At 41.0% G+C, this 19,488-nt stretch overlaps 1 protein-coding gene across 1 annotated transcript in view; it reads left to right on the forward strand.

Annotated features, from left to right (window-relative positions):
- Positions 1-12,801: 12,801 nt before the first annotated feature.
- The window catches only part of SLC41A2 (solute carrier family 41 member 2), a 148,987-nt gene continuing 142,300 nt past the window's right edge, over positions 12,802-19,488 (forward strand). The window contains exon 1 of the mRNA XM_008063330.2: positions 12,802-13,520. Coding sequence (XP_008061521.1) covers positions 12,966-13,520 — 555 coding nt within the window. The 5' untranslated portion in view covers positions 12,802-12,965. The remainder of the gene's footprint in view (positions 13,521-19,488) is intronic.

Here is a 19,488-nt window from a genome sequence, read left to right on the forward strand (position 1 = left end):
CTGCCGGGAGACGACGCCGCCACCCTGTAATTTCTAAATACACTTTCAGGTGACTTTGTATAGGGGAGGAGGTGCTGAGTGATGAGGAGGTCATGTTCTCTGAACTAATTTGCAGGAAATTAATACATTTTACATGTCACTTATAAGAGAGCGTCATTAAGTCTGAGGTAGTTTTCAGAAAATAGGATCCATGTATGAAACATTTAAGATAGAGTAGAGGAAACTTACCTTTTTATGTTGTTAAACGCAGTTTCTCAGCTTCAGAAGAGGGTTCTCTAATTCAACTTATTTGCCATCTGACCATTCATTGACTTGCTTCAAACAGCAGCACTAGTTAATACTTTTGGTAATTATCTGCTTCCTGTATTATAAAACTGTTTATGTGTTACTGTCAATTCAATCCAAATTCCCAGTTAAATGATTGAATTATTTTTCACTTTTCAGTTGGTTGATAGGAGCCAGATAAAATCAAGCTGATGGCATTTGGTAGAATAAACATACTCTGTTTATGCAGTCCACTTAGTCTTTGGACACTTACCATATTTATTCTGTCAATATTTTCTCAGTAAGTGGAGTTGCGTTGACGTGGATTATGTTTTAGTTGATTCATTGGTTTACTTTTGATGTAGTCTTCTTCCAAATAAAGATTATTTTTTATTTCTTTATTTTTTTGAGTCAGAGTCTCAGTAGCAAAGGCTAGAGTATAGTGACACACTCACGGCCACCTCAGCCTCGACCTGCTGGATTCAGGTGATCCTTCCGCTTCAGCCTTCCAAGTAGCTGGAACTACAGGCACATGCCACCATGTCCGGCTAAGTTTTTGATTTATTGTAGAGATGAGGTCTTGCCAAGTTGCCCAGCTTGGGCTCGAATCCATGGGCTCAGGCAATCCTCTCACTTCCGCCTCCCAAAGTGCTGGGATTATAGGCGTGAGCCACTGCACTCAGCTTCAAATAGAGATTCTTAAAAAAATTCTCTGTTAACTTTTTCTGGGGGGGAAATGTTGAGGGTTGTGATTTTGAGAATCACATTTATTGAATCAATTTATTCAATTTATAGCAATATTTCTAGTTTTACTTTCTCTGGTACTTTGTATTTCTATTTCTTTGTATAGTGGACTTACTATCCCCACTGTTGTTTCTCAAGGCTTAAACAAATTCTTTAAAAATATTTAGCTGTCTTTTAGGCATAGAAACTTTAGGCTTGGTAAATTTTATGACATTACTCTTTTCTTTCAGTGGTCAGACTTAGAAATGATTGATTGTAGCCGGGCTCGGTGGCTCAGCCTGTGATTCTGCGCTTTGGGAAGCTGAGGTGAGTGGATTGCCTGAGCCTGCGGGTTTGAGACTCGCCTGGGCAGCTTGACGAGACCTCATCTCTACAATAAATCAAAAAATCAGCCGGGCGTGGTAGCATGCGCCTGTAGTTCCAGCTACTTGGAAGGCTGGGGTGGAAGGATCCCCGGAGCCCAGCAGGTCAAGGCTGCGGTGGCCGGGAGCGGCCACTGCACTCCAGGCTGGGTGACAGAGTGAGACTCCAACTCAAAAAAAAAAAAAAAAAGGATTGATTGTCTCTTATGCTGTCACCCAGCTTTTGGACATCAGTAGCTGAATCATGTCCATGACTTTTCAAGCTTTTGTGTTTGTGCAAAGAATTCTGGACCCCCAATGTGACAGCGGTTCAGTGTTACTGACAGGACAGTTAATTGTCCTTTCACTCATCTTCCAATTTCCCCAACTTGTCAAGAAAATTTGACATGACTGCCTATTGCCTAATGAAATCCATGTGAGTTCTTGAATTCAGTTTAGGTAGAAAGTTTCCAATTTAAGCCAAAGAAGTCAAGATTTTTCTTAGGAGCTAAGTATTTACACATCGCCTCCCCACCACAAGAAAAAAGAAAAGAACAAGGAAAAAAAAGATGGAGATATTTCAGAGGTAGTATGAGGGGGACCCAAAAAATCCTGGAATTTATTTTTTTTTAAATGTGTATTTATTTTGACATGTTTAAATATCAGTCACCTTCAAAGTACTCTCTGTTTGATGCAGTACACCTATTAAGACACTTTTTTTTTTTTTTTTGAGTTGGGGTCTCACTCCATTGCCCAGGTTGGAGTGCAGCGGCACGCTCACGGCCACTGCAGCCTTGACCTGCTGGGCTCAGGTGATCCTTCTGCCTCTACCTTCCAAGTAGCTGGAACTACAGGCACACACCACCACGCCTGGCTAATTTTTTGATTTATTGTAGAGATGAGGTCTCATCAAGTTGCCCAGTCTGGTCTTGAATCCCTGGACTCAGGCAGTCCTCTCACCTTGACCTCCCAAAGTGCTGGGATTACAGGCATGAACCACTGCGCCCGGCCAAGACACTTTCAACTGCTCAAAATAGTTTTTGAACTCATTAATTTTAATGTCTTTTAGTGCTTCTGCTGTTTTTTATTTCACTTCTTCCACACTGGCAAAACATTTCCCTTTGAGGTCCTTTTTCACCCTGCGAAACAAAAAAAAGTCACTTGGGGTGAGATCTGGTGAATAAGGAGGGTAGGGCGTTTTTGGTTGAAAACTGCTGAACACTCACTGTGGTGTGGGAAGGTACATTCCTCAACCACTCATCACGAAATGGGCAAACATGTTGAAAGAATCTTAAAAAAAACTCATTGAAGCTGAACACAGCCTCTTACAACAATGCTAGCTGGCACACTGATGCCGACGGGTTGCTAGAACACTTACCTGGCAGGGGAAGCCTGTATTACAGGGTGCCCACCCTCCAAAAGATAATTTTGGGGTTTTTTTGGGTCCTCTTTGTATAAGTGCTTTTTTTTTTTTTGAGTTGGAGTCTCTTGCTCTGTCGCCTAGGCTGGAGTGGTCACCACAACCTCAACCTGCTGGGTTCAGGTGGTCTTTTCGCCTCAGCCTTCCAAGTAGCTGGAACTACAGTAACGTACCACCATGCCTAGCTAATTTTTTGGGGGGTTTATTGTAGAGATGAGGTCTCACCAAATTGCCCAGGCTGGTCTCGAACCTGTGGACTCAGGCAGTTCTCTCACCTCAGCCTCCCAAAGTGCTGGGGTTATAGGCGTGAGCCACTGCACCTAGCCTTTTTTTTTTTTTTTGAGTTGGAGTCTCACTCTGTCATCCAGACTGGAGTGCAGTGGCTGCTCCCGGCCACCGCAGCCTCGCCTGCTGGGCTCCGGCGATCCTTCTGCCTCAGCCTTCCGAGTAGCCGGAACTACAGCGTGCGCTACCACACCCAGCTAGTTTTTGATTTATTGTAGAGATGAGGTCTTACCTGCCCAGGTGGGTCTCGAACCCGTGGGCTCAGGCAGTCCACTCATCTCAGCCTCCCAAAGGCGCAGGATTACGGGCTGAGCCACCGAGCCCGGCTTTTTTTTTTTTTTTAAGTTGAGGTCTTATTCTGTTGCCCAGGCTGGGGTGCAGTGGCATAATCCCGGCTTACTGGAGTCTTGATCTCCTGGACTTAGACTTTCCTACCTCGGCTTCCTGAGCTAGGACTACAGGCTCACTCGCACCACCATGTTTAGCTAACTTTAAAATTTTTTTTTTTTTGTAGAGATGAAGTCTTGCTATGTTGCCTAGGCTGATCTTGAACTCCTGGACTCAAGTAATTCTCTCACCTCAGCCTTGCAAAGTGCTGCGATTGTAGGTGTGAGCCACTGGGTGTGGCCCCAAGTACTTTTAAGTGAGCTGAACAATGATGAAATTATAGGATAAAGTATGTAAATTACTATAACTTAGCTGTTGTTTATGCCAGTCTGAGACTTCACCTTGGAAAGTTTGTGGGACAGTGACTGATTAAGTTCACCTTCGTTCTTTAGAATGTTGCCATGGGATAGTTGTTTCCTTGGTAAGCTACAGGAATTGAGCAAAAGAGATCCATACACATTTTTCCCTAGTTATACATTCTTAACTGAATACCATGATTATACCTCAGCTGAACAGTGACAGTACATTTGGAATTCTGAAGATTTATATTGCCATATTGAGTTTTAACTTTGGAGGGGAAAATGATGTACAAATGTCACAAGAAACACAAGATGTCATCTCTATCATGTATAAATTGGCAGTGGGAGGCCAAATGAGCACTTTTAATTTTTAAAAAATTCTCTTTTTAAAACTATAAGCAGTAGAAAACTTGCTAATTGTGGTTTGGTTGTTTAATTTTGATGGTCCTTTCCTTTATCCTTAATTCTATGTGAATCTGGGAAGATTTCTTTGTAGTAGCATAATTTTATTGTGACCTTTTGAATGAAATAAAAGTCCTGGGTATTAGGAGTAGTGTGGAAGAAAGTGCAGAAGTGAGAAAATGTAATAAAGGAGATTTGATTGGGATAAAGGAAGCTTAGGGCAGAGTAAGAGATGACCATTTAGCTGGTTTAGTTAACCTAGTAGAAGATGCTGAGTCAGTGTGAAACAATAAGGACCCAAAAATAAGCAATATAGGGAGCCTAGTGGACAAGAATAATGAAATCGGATGGCTGAAAATGGGAAACTAGTCTCGTAATAGCCGTGCAAGCGGAGCTATTCAAACAGAGAAGAGAGTTCTTTGGTATGATTCAGTAGTCAAGTCTGATCTCACAGTATCTCCCTGGGTGCATATGAGTTGCCATAGAAGGGTCTGACAATGAAGTGGCGGCAGGAGGATAGAAAGTGGTGTCAGAGTGAGCATGAAAAAGCCGGAGGGGCGAGGGGTGAAACCTGGGATGTGTGCTGAGAAGGGTGATCTGATGTGTATTCTCCAGGAAAAGGGAATATGTGATGAGAAACGGAGATGTGGAGGAATTCAGATGATGCAGCTGATCTCTGAAAGGTTACTGGGCCTTTTGCGGGTTGTTTTTCCTTAGAATGGGAGGAGTTAGTCCTTGAGGGTGAGGACTTTACACAGGTTTCCATCTTTGAATGGAAATGGTTGAAGAAAATTGAGCAGCCATGCAGCCATCCTGCTGTTTGGGGCGGCACAAAGCAAATTAAGTAGAAATAAACCCTTATCTTTATGAACCTATTATACAATAGGTTAGTAAACAATTAAGTACTTGCTGGATATTGTTCAAAGGAATATACAATTAAAAAAATAATTTATGTGATATTAACCAAGGTCTAGGTTCATTTGACATAACTTCACTGAAAGCTAATTTAACTGAGAACATAATATATCCTGTTTGGCAACTGTGTACATTTTATTTTATTTATTTATTTCTTTATTTTGAGTTGAAGTCTCTTACTCTGCCGCCCAGGCTAGAGTACAGTGGCACACTCATGGCCACTGCAGCTTCACCCTGCTGGGGTCAGGTGATCCTTCCACCTCAGCCTCTCAACTAGCTGGAACTACAGGCACGCGCCACCACGCCATGCTAATTTTTGGATTTAATATAGAGATGAGGTCTCACCAAGTTACCCAAGCTGGTCTTGAACCCATGGGTTCAGGCAGTCCTCTCACATCTGTCTCCCAAAGTGCTGGGATTATAGGCGTGAGCCACTGCGCCCAGCCACCATGTATGTTTTAATAGCAAACAAACATAGAATACATACACTTAAAGAGAAAATGAAAGAGGCAGAATGGCACTTGCAGAGTGGCAAAGGTAAGAATACGTAAGAACTCTACTATGACTTGACTTCTAGGTTGTATGTGTGTGTGTGAGAGAGAGAGAGAGAGAGAGATAGTGTTGTGGTTTTCAGTGTGTTTATACAAATATGAAATACCTGCTGAACAAGTTTTGAGATTTTTGACTAAGTGGGATAATTACTGGTAGATCACACCAAAAGGTTTTTATTACTATGGGAAGATAAAGTGCTACTACTTTCTTCGTAATTAGGCATGCCTTATGCCTCCTAACCCATAGCTCTACTGGATCTTCTAATATTATTATTTAGCCCTTGCAATGGAACAGAATGCCTCCTTTGTGCAATGGGCAGATTTTTCTCTGAGATTCTGGTTTAGTAAATCCGCACATATACACTTCCTTTTCTTAGCTTTGAAAAATAAGCAATTTTTGCATTAATGCTTTTCATTTTTGTACGTTCAGTTGAATTCACAGAAAGTGTCTGGGATTAGTTTATTTTCTTTTAAGTCAGTGGTTCCCTCACATGACTCTAGGCAAAGCATTCACAGGGAACGTGGAATGAATTTTTCCATAAATCAAAAAGTGTTTACTCAAAAAGACTGTCCTTAGTTGGAGACTTTTTCCTTTGTACAATTTTGGTGTTAGGGCGTATACTTATTTTTTCAGGGAAAGATTGTTTTTTACTTGCTAAAATTGTAGGAGGAAATTTTGCTGTTATTTGAGATTGAAATGTTTGGAAACCACTGTTTTAAAACTCCTTGATCATAGACTGGAACCTTTAAATGCTCAGTATATCAAGAGACTCTCCTAAGCTGTAACCTCCTGCCTGCTTGCTTAGGTTACTTTATACGCAGTGACTATATGAACCTAACTTATCTGACATTCCACTCTGCCCGTTAAGTGGGTTTCTGTCAATCACGGGCAGTCAGGTTACAGCTCACGAAAGGCACCTACACAAAATATATAGTAAATATGAGGTAGGGATATATGAAATATAGTGAACTAAACACTACTTTTACAGCAAGTATGGCTTTTTAAGTTTCTTGGTTTCTTGCGTCTCTCAATAGCATGCTCTTAACCTAAGTCCATGGTATAAAGCCGAAATGGATAGGAATCTGGGTCAGCTTCCTCTTAAAGTGTATACTTTCTGGTCTAGCTTTTGTTAGGTTATGCTGTGATAATAAACACTTCCAAACTCTCAGTGGCTTTTGGTGAGGAGGCTTTATTTCTTTGTCTGGTTACGTGTTACCTGTGGGAGCTGCAGCTCTCCATGTGTCTGTCCTGGAACTCATTCTGAAGCAGTGGCGACTGCCTAGGACATGCTATTGTCAGGACAGAGGAGAAGAGGAGACATAGCCGAATTGCTCCTGCTTGTAGGTGTCTCGCTGCTTTTGTTCCATTATTTCCTTCAACTGATCCACAGTTGTTTTCCAAAGAGGCTGTAACAGTTCACACTGTTTACACAAAGCAGGTCACATGGCCAGACCTGCCTCTAGTGGAGATGAGGAAGTGTATTTATCCCCTGGTCCCTGCAAATAATGCGCCACAGGCAGAGTTGATGACCCTGCTATCGCAGGGGAGCAATGACCGGGAGTAAGAGTAAAACCCACTGCAATATCGTTCGTACTGAAGCGCTCTTGTAATGTATATGCACAACTTTAAGAAAATAATAAAGACCGAGGTACTCATCACCAAGCTTAAAAATGTAACCAATTCCTTTGTGGCTCCCTGTGTGTTTTACACTTCCCCAACTGTAACCACTTCCATGAAATTTGTGTTTATCATACCTTTCTTATATGCCACGATTTTTCCTTCCTTATAGATTAATTCTTTTTTTTTTTTGCTAATATGAACAATGCTACCAAGAATATTCTCTTATGTGTCTTCTGGTATACAGTGCATGAGTTTCTTCAGGGTCCATACTTGGGGTGGAATTGCTGGATTGTGGGGACATGTCCCTCAGTTTCAGGAGATAACACCAAATTGTTTACTCAAGTGGTTGTAACAGTATTTTTTGTTTTGTTTTGTTTTTGAGTTGGAGTCTTACTCTGTCACCCCGACTGGAGTGCAGTGGCCGCTCTCGGCCACCGCAGCCTCGACCTGCTGGGCTCTGGCAATCCTTCCGCTTCAGCCTTCCAAGTAGCTGGAACTACAGGCGTGCACTACCATGCCCAGCTACTTTTTTGATTATTGTAGAGATGAGGGCTTGCCAAGTTGCCCAGGTGGGTCTCGAACCCGCCGAGCTCAGGCAATTCACTCACCTCAGCCTCCCAAAGTGCTGGGATTACAGGCTGAGCCACCAAGCCCGGCTTGGTTGTAATAGTTTATACTTGCTCTGGTAGTAGTGTTTTATGTTTTCTTGTTCACACATGAAAGCTGACAGTATTGAATTTTTGGTCTAATGAGTGTAAATCAGATTCGGTTTTGAGTGTATTTGGAGGTGCTTCTCAACTTTAATGTGTCCATGAATCATTTAGGATACTATTAAAAGTTGTTGTCATTGTTGTTGCTTTGAGTCAGAGATTCACTCTGTTGTTCAGACTGGAGTGCACTAGCACGGTCATAGCTCACCGTAGCCTCAACCTCCTGGGCACAAGTGATCCTTCTGCCTCAGCCTGCAGGTGGCTGGGACTACAGGAATGTACTACAACTCCTAGCTAATTTTTTTGATTTTTTTTTTATAGAGGTGAGGTCTCACTGTATTGCTCAGGCTGGTCTTGAGCTCCTGGGCTCAAGTGATCTTCTTGCCTCGGTCTTGCCTCCCAAAGTGCTGGGATTACAGGTGTGAGCCACTACACCCAGCATAGGTTTTGATTCAGTAGGTTGGGTTAGGGGTGATAGCTGACTGATTCTGCATTTCATGCAAGCTCCCAGGTGATGCCAGTGCTGTTGGACTACAGACCACCCATACTTTGGTACCAAAAGTCTAAGACCTAAAGTAGAGTCTTGCATCGCTTAACAATGGGTCTTAACAATGGGGTTCATTCTGAGAAATGCATTGTTAGGCGATTTCATCATTGTGAGAACATCAGAGTGTGCTTACACAAACCTAGATGGCTTAGCCTATTCCACACCTAGGCTATATGGTATAATCTATTGCTCCCAGGCTACACATCTGGACAGCATGTGACTGTCCGAATACCGTAGGCAATTGTAGCACTATGGTAAGTAGTTGTATATCTAAACTTACCTAAACATGGAAAAGGTACAGTAAAAATGTCATATAAAAGGTAAAAAATAGGCCAGTCTCGGTTGCTCAGCCTGTAATCCCAGCACTTTGAGAACCCGAGGTGAGTGGATTGCCTGAGACTGTGGGTTTGAGACCAACTCGGGCAATTTGGCGACACCTTGTCTCTGCAATAAATACAAAACTAGCTGGGCATGGTAGCATGTGCCTGTTGTTTCAGCTACTTGGAAGACTGAGACAGAAGGATCGCTGGAGCCCAGCAGATCGACGCTGGGGTGGCCATGAGTATGCCACTCTACTCCAGCCTGGGCTACAGAATGAAACTCCAACTCAAAAAAAAAAAAAAAACAACTAAAATACAGTATGCCTATACGGGACATATACTATATGGGACACTGAACATGAATGGAACTTGCAGGACTGGAGGGTGTTCTGGGTGAGTCAGTGAGTGAGTATGAGTGAATGTGAAGGCCTAGGACATCACTGTACACTACTACAGACTTAAATTTTTTATTTTTCCCAAGATTAGTATTTTTATTTATTTGTTTTTATTATTTTTTATTTTATTTTAAAGATGTGGAGTACAATTCAGGATTAGGTATACAAGTGGTCATCATACAGGTAAAGTCTGGGCCTCCCTTTGGTCCCCATTTTGCCTGCTTTGAGATCAGGTGCCCTTATTGATGTTGTGTCCTCCTGCTTCCACCCCCGACAATATCCCACTATTGCTAATCTCTTTCTTGTAGTATTATGGTAAATGTTCAGGGTCTGCTTATGAGTGAGAACATGTGGTACTCTGTTCTTTGTTTCTGTCATACATCACTGAGTATGATAGACTCTAAATACATCCACGTTGCTGCGAAGTCCATATGTTTGTTCTTTATGGCTGCATTAATATTCCATTGTGTATATGCACCACATTTTTTTTAGTCCAGTCCAGTTTCAATGGGCAGCACAGTTGGTTCCATGTTTTTGCCATTGCGTATAGGCTGCAATAAACATGCATGTGCAGGTATCTTTTTTGTAGAATGATTTGAGTTTCTCTGGGTATATTCCCAGTAGTGGGATTGCTGGATCATATGGAAGGTCAATTTCTAATTTTTTTAGAAATCACCATACTGTTTTTCAAAGAGTTTGCACTAGTTTGTGCTCCCACCAGCAGTATAGAAGCGTTCCTTTTTCTCCGCATCCTTGCTAGCATCTGTTGTTTGTTTTATGAATCATGGCCATTCTTACTGGGGTTAGATGGTATCTCAATATAGTTTTGATTTGCATTTCTCTGATGAGGAGTAAGGCTGAGCACTTTTTCATGTGTCTGTTGGCTGCCCGTGTATCTTCTTTTGAGAAGAGTCTATTCGTGTCTTTTGTCCATTCTTTTTTTTTTTTTTAGTTGGAATCTCCCTCTGTCACTCAGTTTGGAGTGCAGTGGCATGCTCATGGCCACAGTAGCTTCAACTTACTGGGCTCAGGTGATCCTTCCGCCTCAGCCTTCCAAGTAGCTGGAATTACAGGCATGCGCCATCACACTCGGCTAACTTGTTGATTTAATGTAGAGATGAGGTCTAGCTAAGTTGCCCAGGCTAGTCTGGAACCCGTGGCCTCCCAAAGTGCTGGAATTATAGACGTGAGTCACTGTGCCCAGCTCTTTTGTCTACTTTTTAATGTGGTGTTTGTTTTTTTCCTTTCAGCAGTTTTGAGTTCCTTGTAGATCCTGGATGTTAGGCCTTTGTCAGATTTACAGTTGACAAATATTTTTTCCTATTCTGTTGGTTGTCTTCCCACTCTCTTGATGATTTCTCTTTTTTTTTTTTTTGAGTTGGAATCTCACTCGGTTGCCCAGACTGGAGTGCAGTGGCCGCTCCCGGCCACCGCAGCCTCACCTACTGGGCTCCAGCGATCCCTCCGCCTCAGCATTCTGAGTAGCCAGAATTATAGGCATGTGCTACCATGCCCGGCTGATTTTTTGATTTATTGTAGAGATGAGGTCTCGCTGCCCAGGCGGGTCTCGAACCCACGGGCTCAGGCAATCCACTCACCTCAGCCTCCCAAAGGCACGGGATTACAGGCTGAGCCACCGAGCCCGTCTTTAGCTCCCACTTATAAGTGAGAACATGTGATATTTGATTTTTCATTCCTGTATTACTTCACTTAGGATGGTGGTCTCCAATTCCATCCAAGTTGCTGCAAAATACATTATTTCATTCTTTTTAATGACTGAATAGTATTCCATGGTGTATGTGCATGTGTGTGTGTGTGTATGTATACACACACACTACATATATGTCTGCATACACATGTGCCACATTTTCATTATATACTGATCAGTTGATGGACATTTAGGTTGAGTCCACATCTTTGCAATTGTGAATTGTACTGTGATAAACATACAAGTGCAGGTGTCTTTTTTGTATAATGACCTATGCTGCATTGGGTAGATACCAAGTAGAGGGATTGCTGTATCAAATGGTTAATCTCCTTTTTTTTTTTTTTTTTGGGAGTTGGAGTCTTACTCTGTCTCCCAGGCTGGAGTGCAGTGGCATGCTCACAGCTATCACAGCCTCTACCTGCTGGGCTCAGGCTGTCCTTCCACCTCAGCCTTCCAAATAGCTGGAGCTAGACACGTGCCACCATCCCGGCTAATTTTTTGAATTATTGTAGAGATGAGGTCTCACCAAGTTGCTCAGGCTGGTCTCAAACCCCTGGACTCAGGCAATCCTCTCACCTCAGCCTCCCAAAGTGCTGGGATTACAGGGTTGAGCCATCACGCCCAGCCTAGAATAGCTTTGAAAGCAACAGTACTGGGAACAACAATTCTTAGTCTAGCTTGGCAGGTAGGCAGTCCAGTTGGGCGGTGGACTCATCCATTCGTTATCATATCAGTGCCTGTTTTTTGATCTTGAATGCCCTTGGAGGATAAGACAGGTCTGGGCGTTTCTCAGAAACACCTAAGTCCTTTAGACCCATTGTGATAGATGGCTCCCGAAGGCCTCGCAGCTATGGCAGCAGTTGTCCAAATAATCAGATTGTCCACCTGGACCCAGAAGCCTCTGTGCCCATCATTGTCAGACTAGCACAGTGTGTGTCTGTATCTCATAGTTAAAGTCTTTGGAGAGGATCTAGTCACTGACCTGTTAGTTATGGGCCTACTCTGGGGCTATGGGCCAGAGCAGACTTTGAGAACCATGAATAGACAGTTCAGGGCATTAAATTAGTATACCACAAGCTTTCTTTTTGCTGGCTTGCAAAATAGAGGCTTAAGTGATTATTCATAATCTCCTTTTGGTTTGGTTATTCCTAAATAGCAGAAGGATTCTGTTCCTAAATCCATTAAAGATGGATATTTTTATATTGAACCTACAAATGTGGCTCCAACTCATTTTTATATATGAAATAAATGTCCTTTGTAGTATTTAAGATACCTACTAAGGTTTTTTTTTCCAGTAAACACCATTGTCTCTTCATATTTTAATAACAAATGTATACTATATTGAATTGTAAATAAAGTAATATGAGTTATTATTTAATGTTTAAAGTGTAATGCCATATACCTTACCTTTTGTTGAATATTGACATATGCAAAGGGTTGTAGAAATTTAATTCTAAGTCTTCTTTATAGTAATGGAAACCAGTACTTTATTTAATAAATTTGTCCACTGGAGAACTTCAGAGTCATTTGAAGACCTTACATGGGTATTGATTTCATAAAGAATGCAAAAATAGGAAACACTTTTAACTAAAATTGAATACAAAAGATAGTTCTGTATTATATTTCTGAACACAAAGCAGTTGTATGGCACAAAGCAGTTACGTTTTAAGCCCACAGAGTATAATATCAGTACTTGGGGTTGGTTTTTTTGGAGGGGGTGAGAAAGCAGGAGTTTATTAAGAATACAAAAAGGCTCCCAAGCGGGAGGGGACCCAAAAGAGGGCGGCCCGGGGTTGGTTTTAATAACATGCATGTTTTATACCTTTACGAGAATTTAAGTATAAATAGTTAATCTGATATTTTTAAATTATTTTGTTTTATTTTTTCAGATCTAATCCCTCGGTGGAACTTCTTAACATCCTTCATTAGTGGAAATATTTTCTATACAATGAAGTCAACAACTTAAATTACAGCCGTGTTTGTGTGGCTCTGATTCATCTGCTGTGGTTCATGAAACTTGAGATCTAAGGAGTGCAGGGTCTTTTGCGATGACAATATGACTAATAGTAAAGGAAGATCCGTTACTAATAAAACAAGTGGTGGTCCAAGTAGTGGAGGCAGCTTTGTAGATTGGACTTTACAGTTAAATGCAATTCAATCTGATAAGTTTTTAAACTTACTGTTGAGTATGGTTCCAGTAATTTACCAGAAAAACCAGGAAGACAGGCACAAAAAAGCAAATGGCATTTGGCAAGATGGATTATCAACTGCAGCACAGACTTTTAGTAATAGATCTGAGCAACACATGGAGTATCACAGTTTCTCAGAGCAGTCTTTTCATGCCAATAATGGGCACGCATCATCGAGCTGTAGCCAGAAGTATGACGATTATGCCAACTATAATTACTGTGATGGAAGGGAGACTTCAGAAACCACTGCCATGTTACAAGATGAAGATCTCTCTAGTGATGGCGAGGGAGACGCAATTGTGGAAGTGAACCCAAAATTACCAAAGGAATCCAGTGGCATCATGGCATTGCAAATCCTTGTGCCCTTTTTGCTCGCTGGTTTTGGAACAGTTTCAGCTGGCATGGTTTTGGATATAGTACAGGTGGGTTTTCATCTTTTTTAACTTCGCTGTCTTTTTTTTGTTATTCCATTCTTGTTTCAAATTCTATATGTAGGTTACTAATCTCAACCATTTACTTTAGATTTAGTTTTTCCCCTGTAAGATGAACAGATGCTGATTCTGGTAGAGAATCTGCTGTTTCTAGGTGGGAGTTTTTCTTTCTTTTCCTTTAGGAGTTCTAAAAAAAAAATAGTTATGACCATAAAGTAATTCTTCTTTATAGACCCCAAAATAGATTGACTCAAAGAGAAACCTAAAAAATGTTCTGTTTAAATACTTCCTTAATTTATAAAATAAAAATTAATATATACTCATCAGAATGAACTCAAACAATAGAGAGTATTAATTAAAAAAGGAAGAGTTTCCCTATTTCTCATCTTTAAACAAAAACTCTCCTCCTTTCTAGAGGTTACTACTGTTCAGAGTTTGTTATGTAGACTTGCAGACTTTCTTCTATGCTTACATATATACATATGTGAGAGTGTTTTTCAAAAATAAAAATGAAATGCTATATATATATATATTTCTGTAACTTATTTTCATTGCTTAATAATACATCTTTCCAAAGTGGTACACAAAGATTTTCTGCATTTTAAAATGAGTGCTTGATACACCACTGTATGTATATACCAAAATTTACTTATTCATTCTTCCATGCTGGTGCTTTACTAAATATCCTTATAAATATATCTTTATATACTTATACTAATATTTTCATAGCATAGACTTAAAAAATGAGATGCTGGGTATTATAGTATGTGTTTAAAATTTTATAGATATTGTTAAGTTGCTGTTCCAAAAGTTTGTATTAATTTGTACTCCTATTGTCAAAATGAAAGTACTTTTATTTTTTTCACACTGTTATTGACAATTCAGGTTTCTTGGTCTTTTTTATTTTTGCCAAATGGCAGGAAAATGTTATTATGTTTTAATTAACATTTATTATTAATGTCTAGAATCTTTTCATATGTTTACTGGCCATTCTTATTTTCTTCTATGAATTACTTTTTTGTATCTTTCATCCATTTTTAAAATTTATATGCTTCATATTGGTTTATAGGAGTTATTAATGTACTATAGCTACAAAATAACCTATGATATAATTATCTTTCTAAAGTAATTAGTTGCTGAAATATAACATTCTATTACTATTAATTTTCTTTTCTGTTTTTCTTATTTTATTTATTTACTTTACTTATTTACTTTCTCTATAGCTCACTTTACTTAATAATCAAAAAATGGCTACAGATCAATTTTCTCATCCATAAAATTAAGACATAAATTATAATTCATAAGGTTATGATAACATATATACAAATTTTAGAACAGTCACTAATTTCATTGGTACTTAATAATGCTATTTGTTGTATTAACCTTTGTTATATTTTTTAAAAACGATCCAAAATTCAGTGAATTAAAGCCCCTATTTTTTTTTTGAATCAGTCTCACTCTGTCACCCAGGCTGGAGTGCAGTGGCACGCTCACGGCCACCGCAGCCTCAACCTGCTGGACTCAGACTCTCCTTTCTGCCTCAGCCATCCAAGTAGCTGGAAATACAGGCATATGTCACCACGCTCAGCTAATTTTTTGATCTATTGTAGAGATGAAGAGATGAGATCTCACCAAGTCTCCCAGGCTGGTCTCAAACCTGTAGGCTCAGGCAACCCTCTCACCTCGGCCTCCCAAAGTGCTGGGATTATAGGCGTGAGCCACCGCGCCCGGCCAAAACAACTATTTATTTAATTCATTATTTGGGTTGGTTGGTTAGTTTTTCTGGTCTCAGATGGTTCAGTTTTTCTTTCCTGGGATCTCTCATGCCATCGGGTCAAATAATGAATTGGTGGGTGACTGGATGATCTAGGAGGGCCTAACTTGTCTGTTTATTAGCAGGTTGCTTGCCAGGGCAACGGGATGACTGGGGAATAAGTCTCTCATCTTTCAGGAGGCCAGATCAGACTGCTTTACACGTAGTTTGCAAGAGCAGCAAGAGAGGGCAAGCCTCTCTATGAAAGCGTTTTCCAATCTTTTTAAAATTTCTTTTTTATTTTGAAGATGTGGGGTACAAATCAGGATTGGGTACATAAGTGGACTATGTACAGGTGAAGTTTGGGCCTCCCACTGGACCTTAGTTTACCTGGATTGAGATCATGTACCCTTATTTTTTTTAATTTATTTATTTTGAGTCGGAATCTCACTCTGTTGCCCAGGCTGGAAGGCAGTGACATGCTCACAGCCACCACAGCCTCGACCTGCTGGGCTCCGGCGATCCTTCTGCCTCAGCCTTCCAGGTAGCTGGAACTACAGGTGTGTGCCACCATGCCTGGCTGATTTTTTGATTTATTGTAGGGACGAGGTCTCACCCTGTTGCTCAGGGTAGTCTCAAACCCACGAGCTCAGGAAATCCTCTCACCTTCGCCTCCCAAAGTGCTGGGATTATAGGGGTGAGCCTCTGTGCCCGGCAGTTGCACCCTTGTTGGTGTTGTGTTCCCCTCCTCCCCTGGCAGTGTCCCACTACTGCCAATTCCTTTCTTTTAGAATTATGATAGGTGTTCAGGGTCCACTTATGAGTGAGAACATGTGGGATCAGTTCTTTGTTTCTGTGATAGTTCACTGAGTATGATAGACTCTAAATCATTCAAGTTGCCATGAAGTCCATAGTTGTGTCCTCCTTTCTGGCTGCATAATATTCCATTCTGTATATGTACCACATTTTTTTATCCAGTCCACTTTTGATGAGCCACACATTTGGTTCCATGTTTTTGCTATTGTGAATTGTACTGCAGCAAACATACTTGCACAGGTATCTTTTTTGTAGAATTTGAGTTTCTCCAGGTATATTCCCAGAAGCGTGGGGTTACTGGGTCATGTGGAAGGTCAATTTCTAGTTCTTTTAGAAATTGCCGCACTGTTTTCCATGGAGGTTGAACTAGTTTGAATTCCCACCAATAGTATAGAAGCGTTCCCTTTTTCCACATTCTTGCCAGCATCTGTTGTTTTTTGTGTTATTGATGATGACCATTCTTCTGGAGTTAGGTGGTATCTCAAGGTGGTTTTGATTTGCATTTCTCATGTGAGGCTGAGCATTTTTTCATGTGTCTGTTGGCTGTTTGTCTTTTAAGAAGTGTCTATTCGTGTCTTTTGCCCTCGTTTTTTTTTGAGTCGGAGTCTCACTGTGTCGCCCAGACTGGAGGGCAGCGGCCGCTCCCGGCCACCGCAGCCTCGACCTGCCGGGCTCCGGCGAGCCTTCTGCCCCCGCCTTCCGAGTAGCCGGAATTATAGACCCGGCTGATTTTTGATTTATTGTCGAGATGAGGTCTCACCAAGGTGCCCAGGCAGGTCTCGCGGGCTCAGGCAGTCCACTCACCTCGGCCTCCCAAAGTGCAGGATTACAGGCTGAGCCACCGAGCCCGGCCAAGGGGTCCTGTTTCAGTCCTCTGCACTGGACAGCCAGCTTTCCCAGCCCCATCCACCGACCCAGTGGTCGCTGGTGGGGGCTTTGTCAAAGATGAGTTGGCTGAGGAACTGACGCTTTTCATTTGTCAGGCAGAGACAGGTGGGTTCTGAGAAAGTGCCAGACGGTAGCTGCCGCGTGCCCTTGCCGTTCGTTGTTTGCTCTCGAAAAGGCTCTCGGGTCGTTTGTGACTCTCAGACACTGTTCAACAGATAACACTTCTATCTAGATGGAAACTGCACAGAAATAGAAGCATGTTCTTACCACTGGATGGAGAAGGAATGTAAAAGGAACTATACTGAAGTACATTGACTTTTTAAATGGATAGTAATACCAGAGGGAGATCAAACCTATGCCGCTTGATGTATGATTTTTTAAAGATACGGCATTTTTTTGTTATAAAGATGGGGGGTACAATTCAGGGTTAGGTATACATACATTGATTATACAGGTACTCTTGTTGATGAGGTATGCTCCTCCCGACAGGCAGTTGTTTTAAGTTATTATAGTAGTATCACAGCTGCTGCAACAATAAACTGTTTTTTGGTTGACTTTGTAAAAATATACCTCTTATTCTGAAGAAACACTTGACATTTAGCTACAGAATGGTAGCATCAATAGGAACAGTTAGAATATAGATTGCCAGAATATTTTCATAGCTCATTGTGTACATTCTTCTGGTGTCATGTTTATTTCTTGATTTGAAAGAATAGCACATGTATAGTTGGAAAAAGTTCCTTTCTCTGATTTTGTGAACTTTTACCATGTTAGCCCAAGGATTTTGTGTTAAATTTAGTGTTAATAATCATAACAGTGTAATGTGTTTCAACAGATTTTGTTTGAATGTGCTTTTTAAAACTTTTTAATTGTGAAATTTAATACATCTAGAGTATACAAAACAAAAACATAGAACTCAGTGGGTTTCATGATATGAACAACTATACAACGGTCATCTAACTCCAGGAACAGAATCTTACCAACACTGCTTCATTAGGCTTCCTTGTGCCTTCATTCGGCTGCTCCCCCTTTTTTAATCCCCCATCACCAAAGGTAATCACTAATCTGATTTTATGATATTTTATGATAAGCACCCCCTCACTTGTCTTTATAAGTGTGCATCCCAAAACACCACAGTTTGGTTTTACTTGATTATTTTAAAACTATATGTAATATAAGTATAGCATATATGTTCCTTTGTGCCTGGCTGGTTAGCTGACTGGCTTGCTTATTTATTTATTTACTTATGTTTTAAAGGTGTCGGGTACAATTCAGGATTAGGTAACAAGTGGTCATCATGCAGGTAATGTTTGGGCCTCAATTTGATCCCCACTTTACCTTGTTTGAGATCAGATACCCTTACTGATGTTTTGTCCTTACCCCCCTCCCCTGGCAATATCCTGCTACTGCCAATCCCTTTCTTATATTATTATGGTATGTGTTCAGGGTTTGCTATAAATGAGAACATATGGTACTCAGTTCTTTGTGTCTGTGATAGGTAACTGAGTTTTATAGACTCTAAGTCTATCCAATTTGCTATGAAGTCCATATGTTTGTCCTTCTTTATGGCTGCACAATATTCCATCATGTATATGCATCACATTTTTTAGATCCAGTTCAGTTTCAATGGGCAGCACGGTTGGTTCCTTGTTTTTGCCATTGTGAATAGGCTGCCATAATATGCGTATGCAGATATCTTTTTTGTAGAATGATTGGAGTTCCTCTGGGTATATTCCCAGTAAGGAGATTGCTGGGTCACATGGAAGGTCAATTTCTAGTTCTTTTAGAAATCACCACACTGGTTTCCATAAGGATTTAACTAGTTTGCATTCCCACCAGCAGTGTAGAAGTGGTCTCTTGTCTCCGAATCCTCACCAACATCTGTTGTTTTTTCTTTTATTAATGATGACCATTCTTACTGGGGTTAGGTGGTATCTCAATGTGGTTTTGATTTGCATGTCTGATAATTAGTGAGGCTAAGCACTTCTCCATGTTTCTGTTGGCTACCCATATATCTTCTTTTGAGAAGTGTCTGGTCATGTCTTTTGCCCACTTTTTTTTTTTAAATCAATATATATATATTTTTTTGAGTTGGGGTCTCACTCCGTCACCCAGACTGGAGTGCAGTGGCCGCTCCCGGCCACCACAGCCTCGATCTGCTGGGCTCCAGCGATCCTTCCGCTTCAGCCTTCCGAGTAGCTGGAACTACAGGCACACGCTACCACGCCTGGCTGATATATTTTTTTTTTAATTTATTGAGAGATGAGGTCTCGCCAAGTTGCCCAGGTGGGTCTCGAACCTGTCGGCTCAGGCAGTCCACTCACCTCAGCCTCCCAAAGCACTGGGATTACCGGCTGAGCCACCGAGCCTGGCTAATCAATATTTTTTATTATGATATTGTGGGGTACAGTTAAAGGTTAGGTATACAAATATGCTTTGTTAAGGCACCCTTGTTGATAAGAGGTGTCTCCCCATCCCCAGACAGATATTTACTACCATTAA

This window comes from Carlito syrichta, unplaced genomic scaffold, assembly GCF_000164805.1.
Source record: "Carlito syrichta isolate Samal-C Ts95f unplaced genomic scaffold, Tarsius_syrichta-2.0.1 Scaffold306749, whole genome shotgun sequence".
Classification (NCBI taxonomy): domain Eukaryota; kingdom Metazoa; phylum Chordata; class Mammalia; order Primates; family Tarsiidae; genus Carlito; species Carlito syrichta.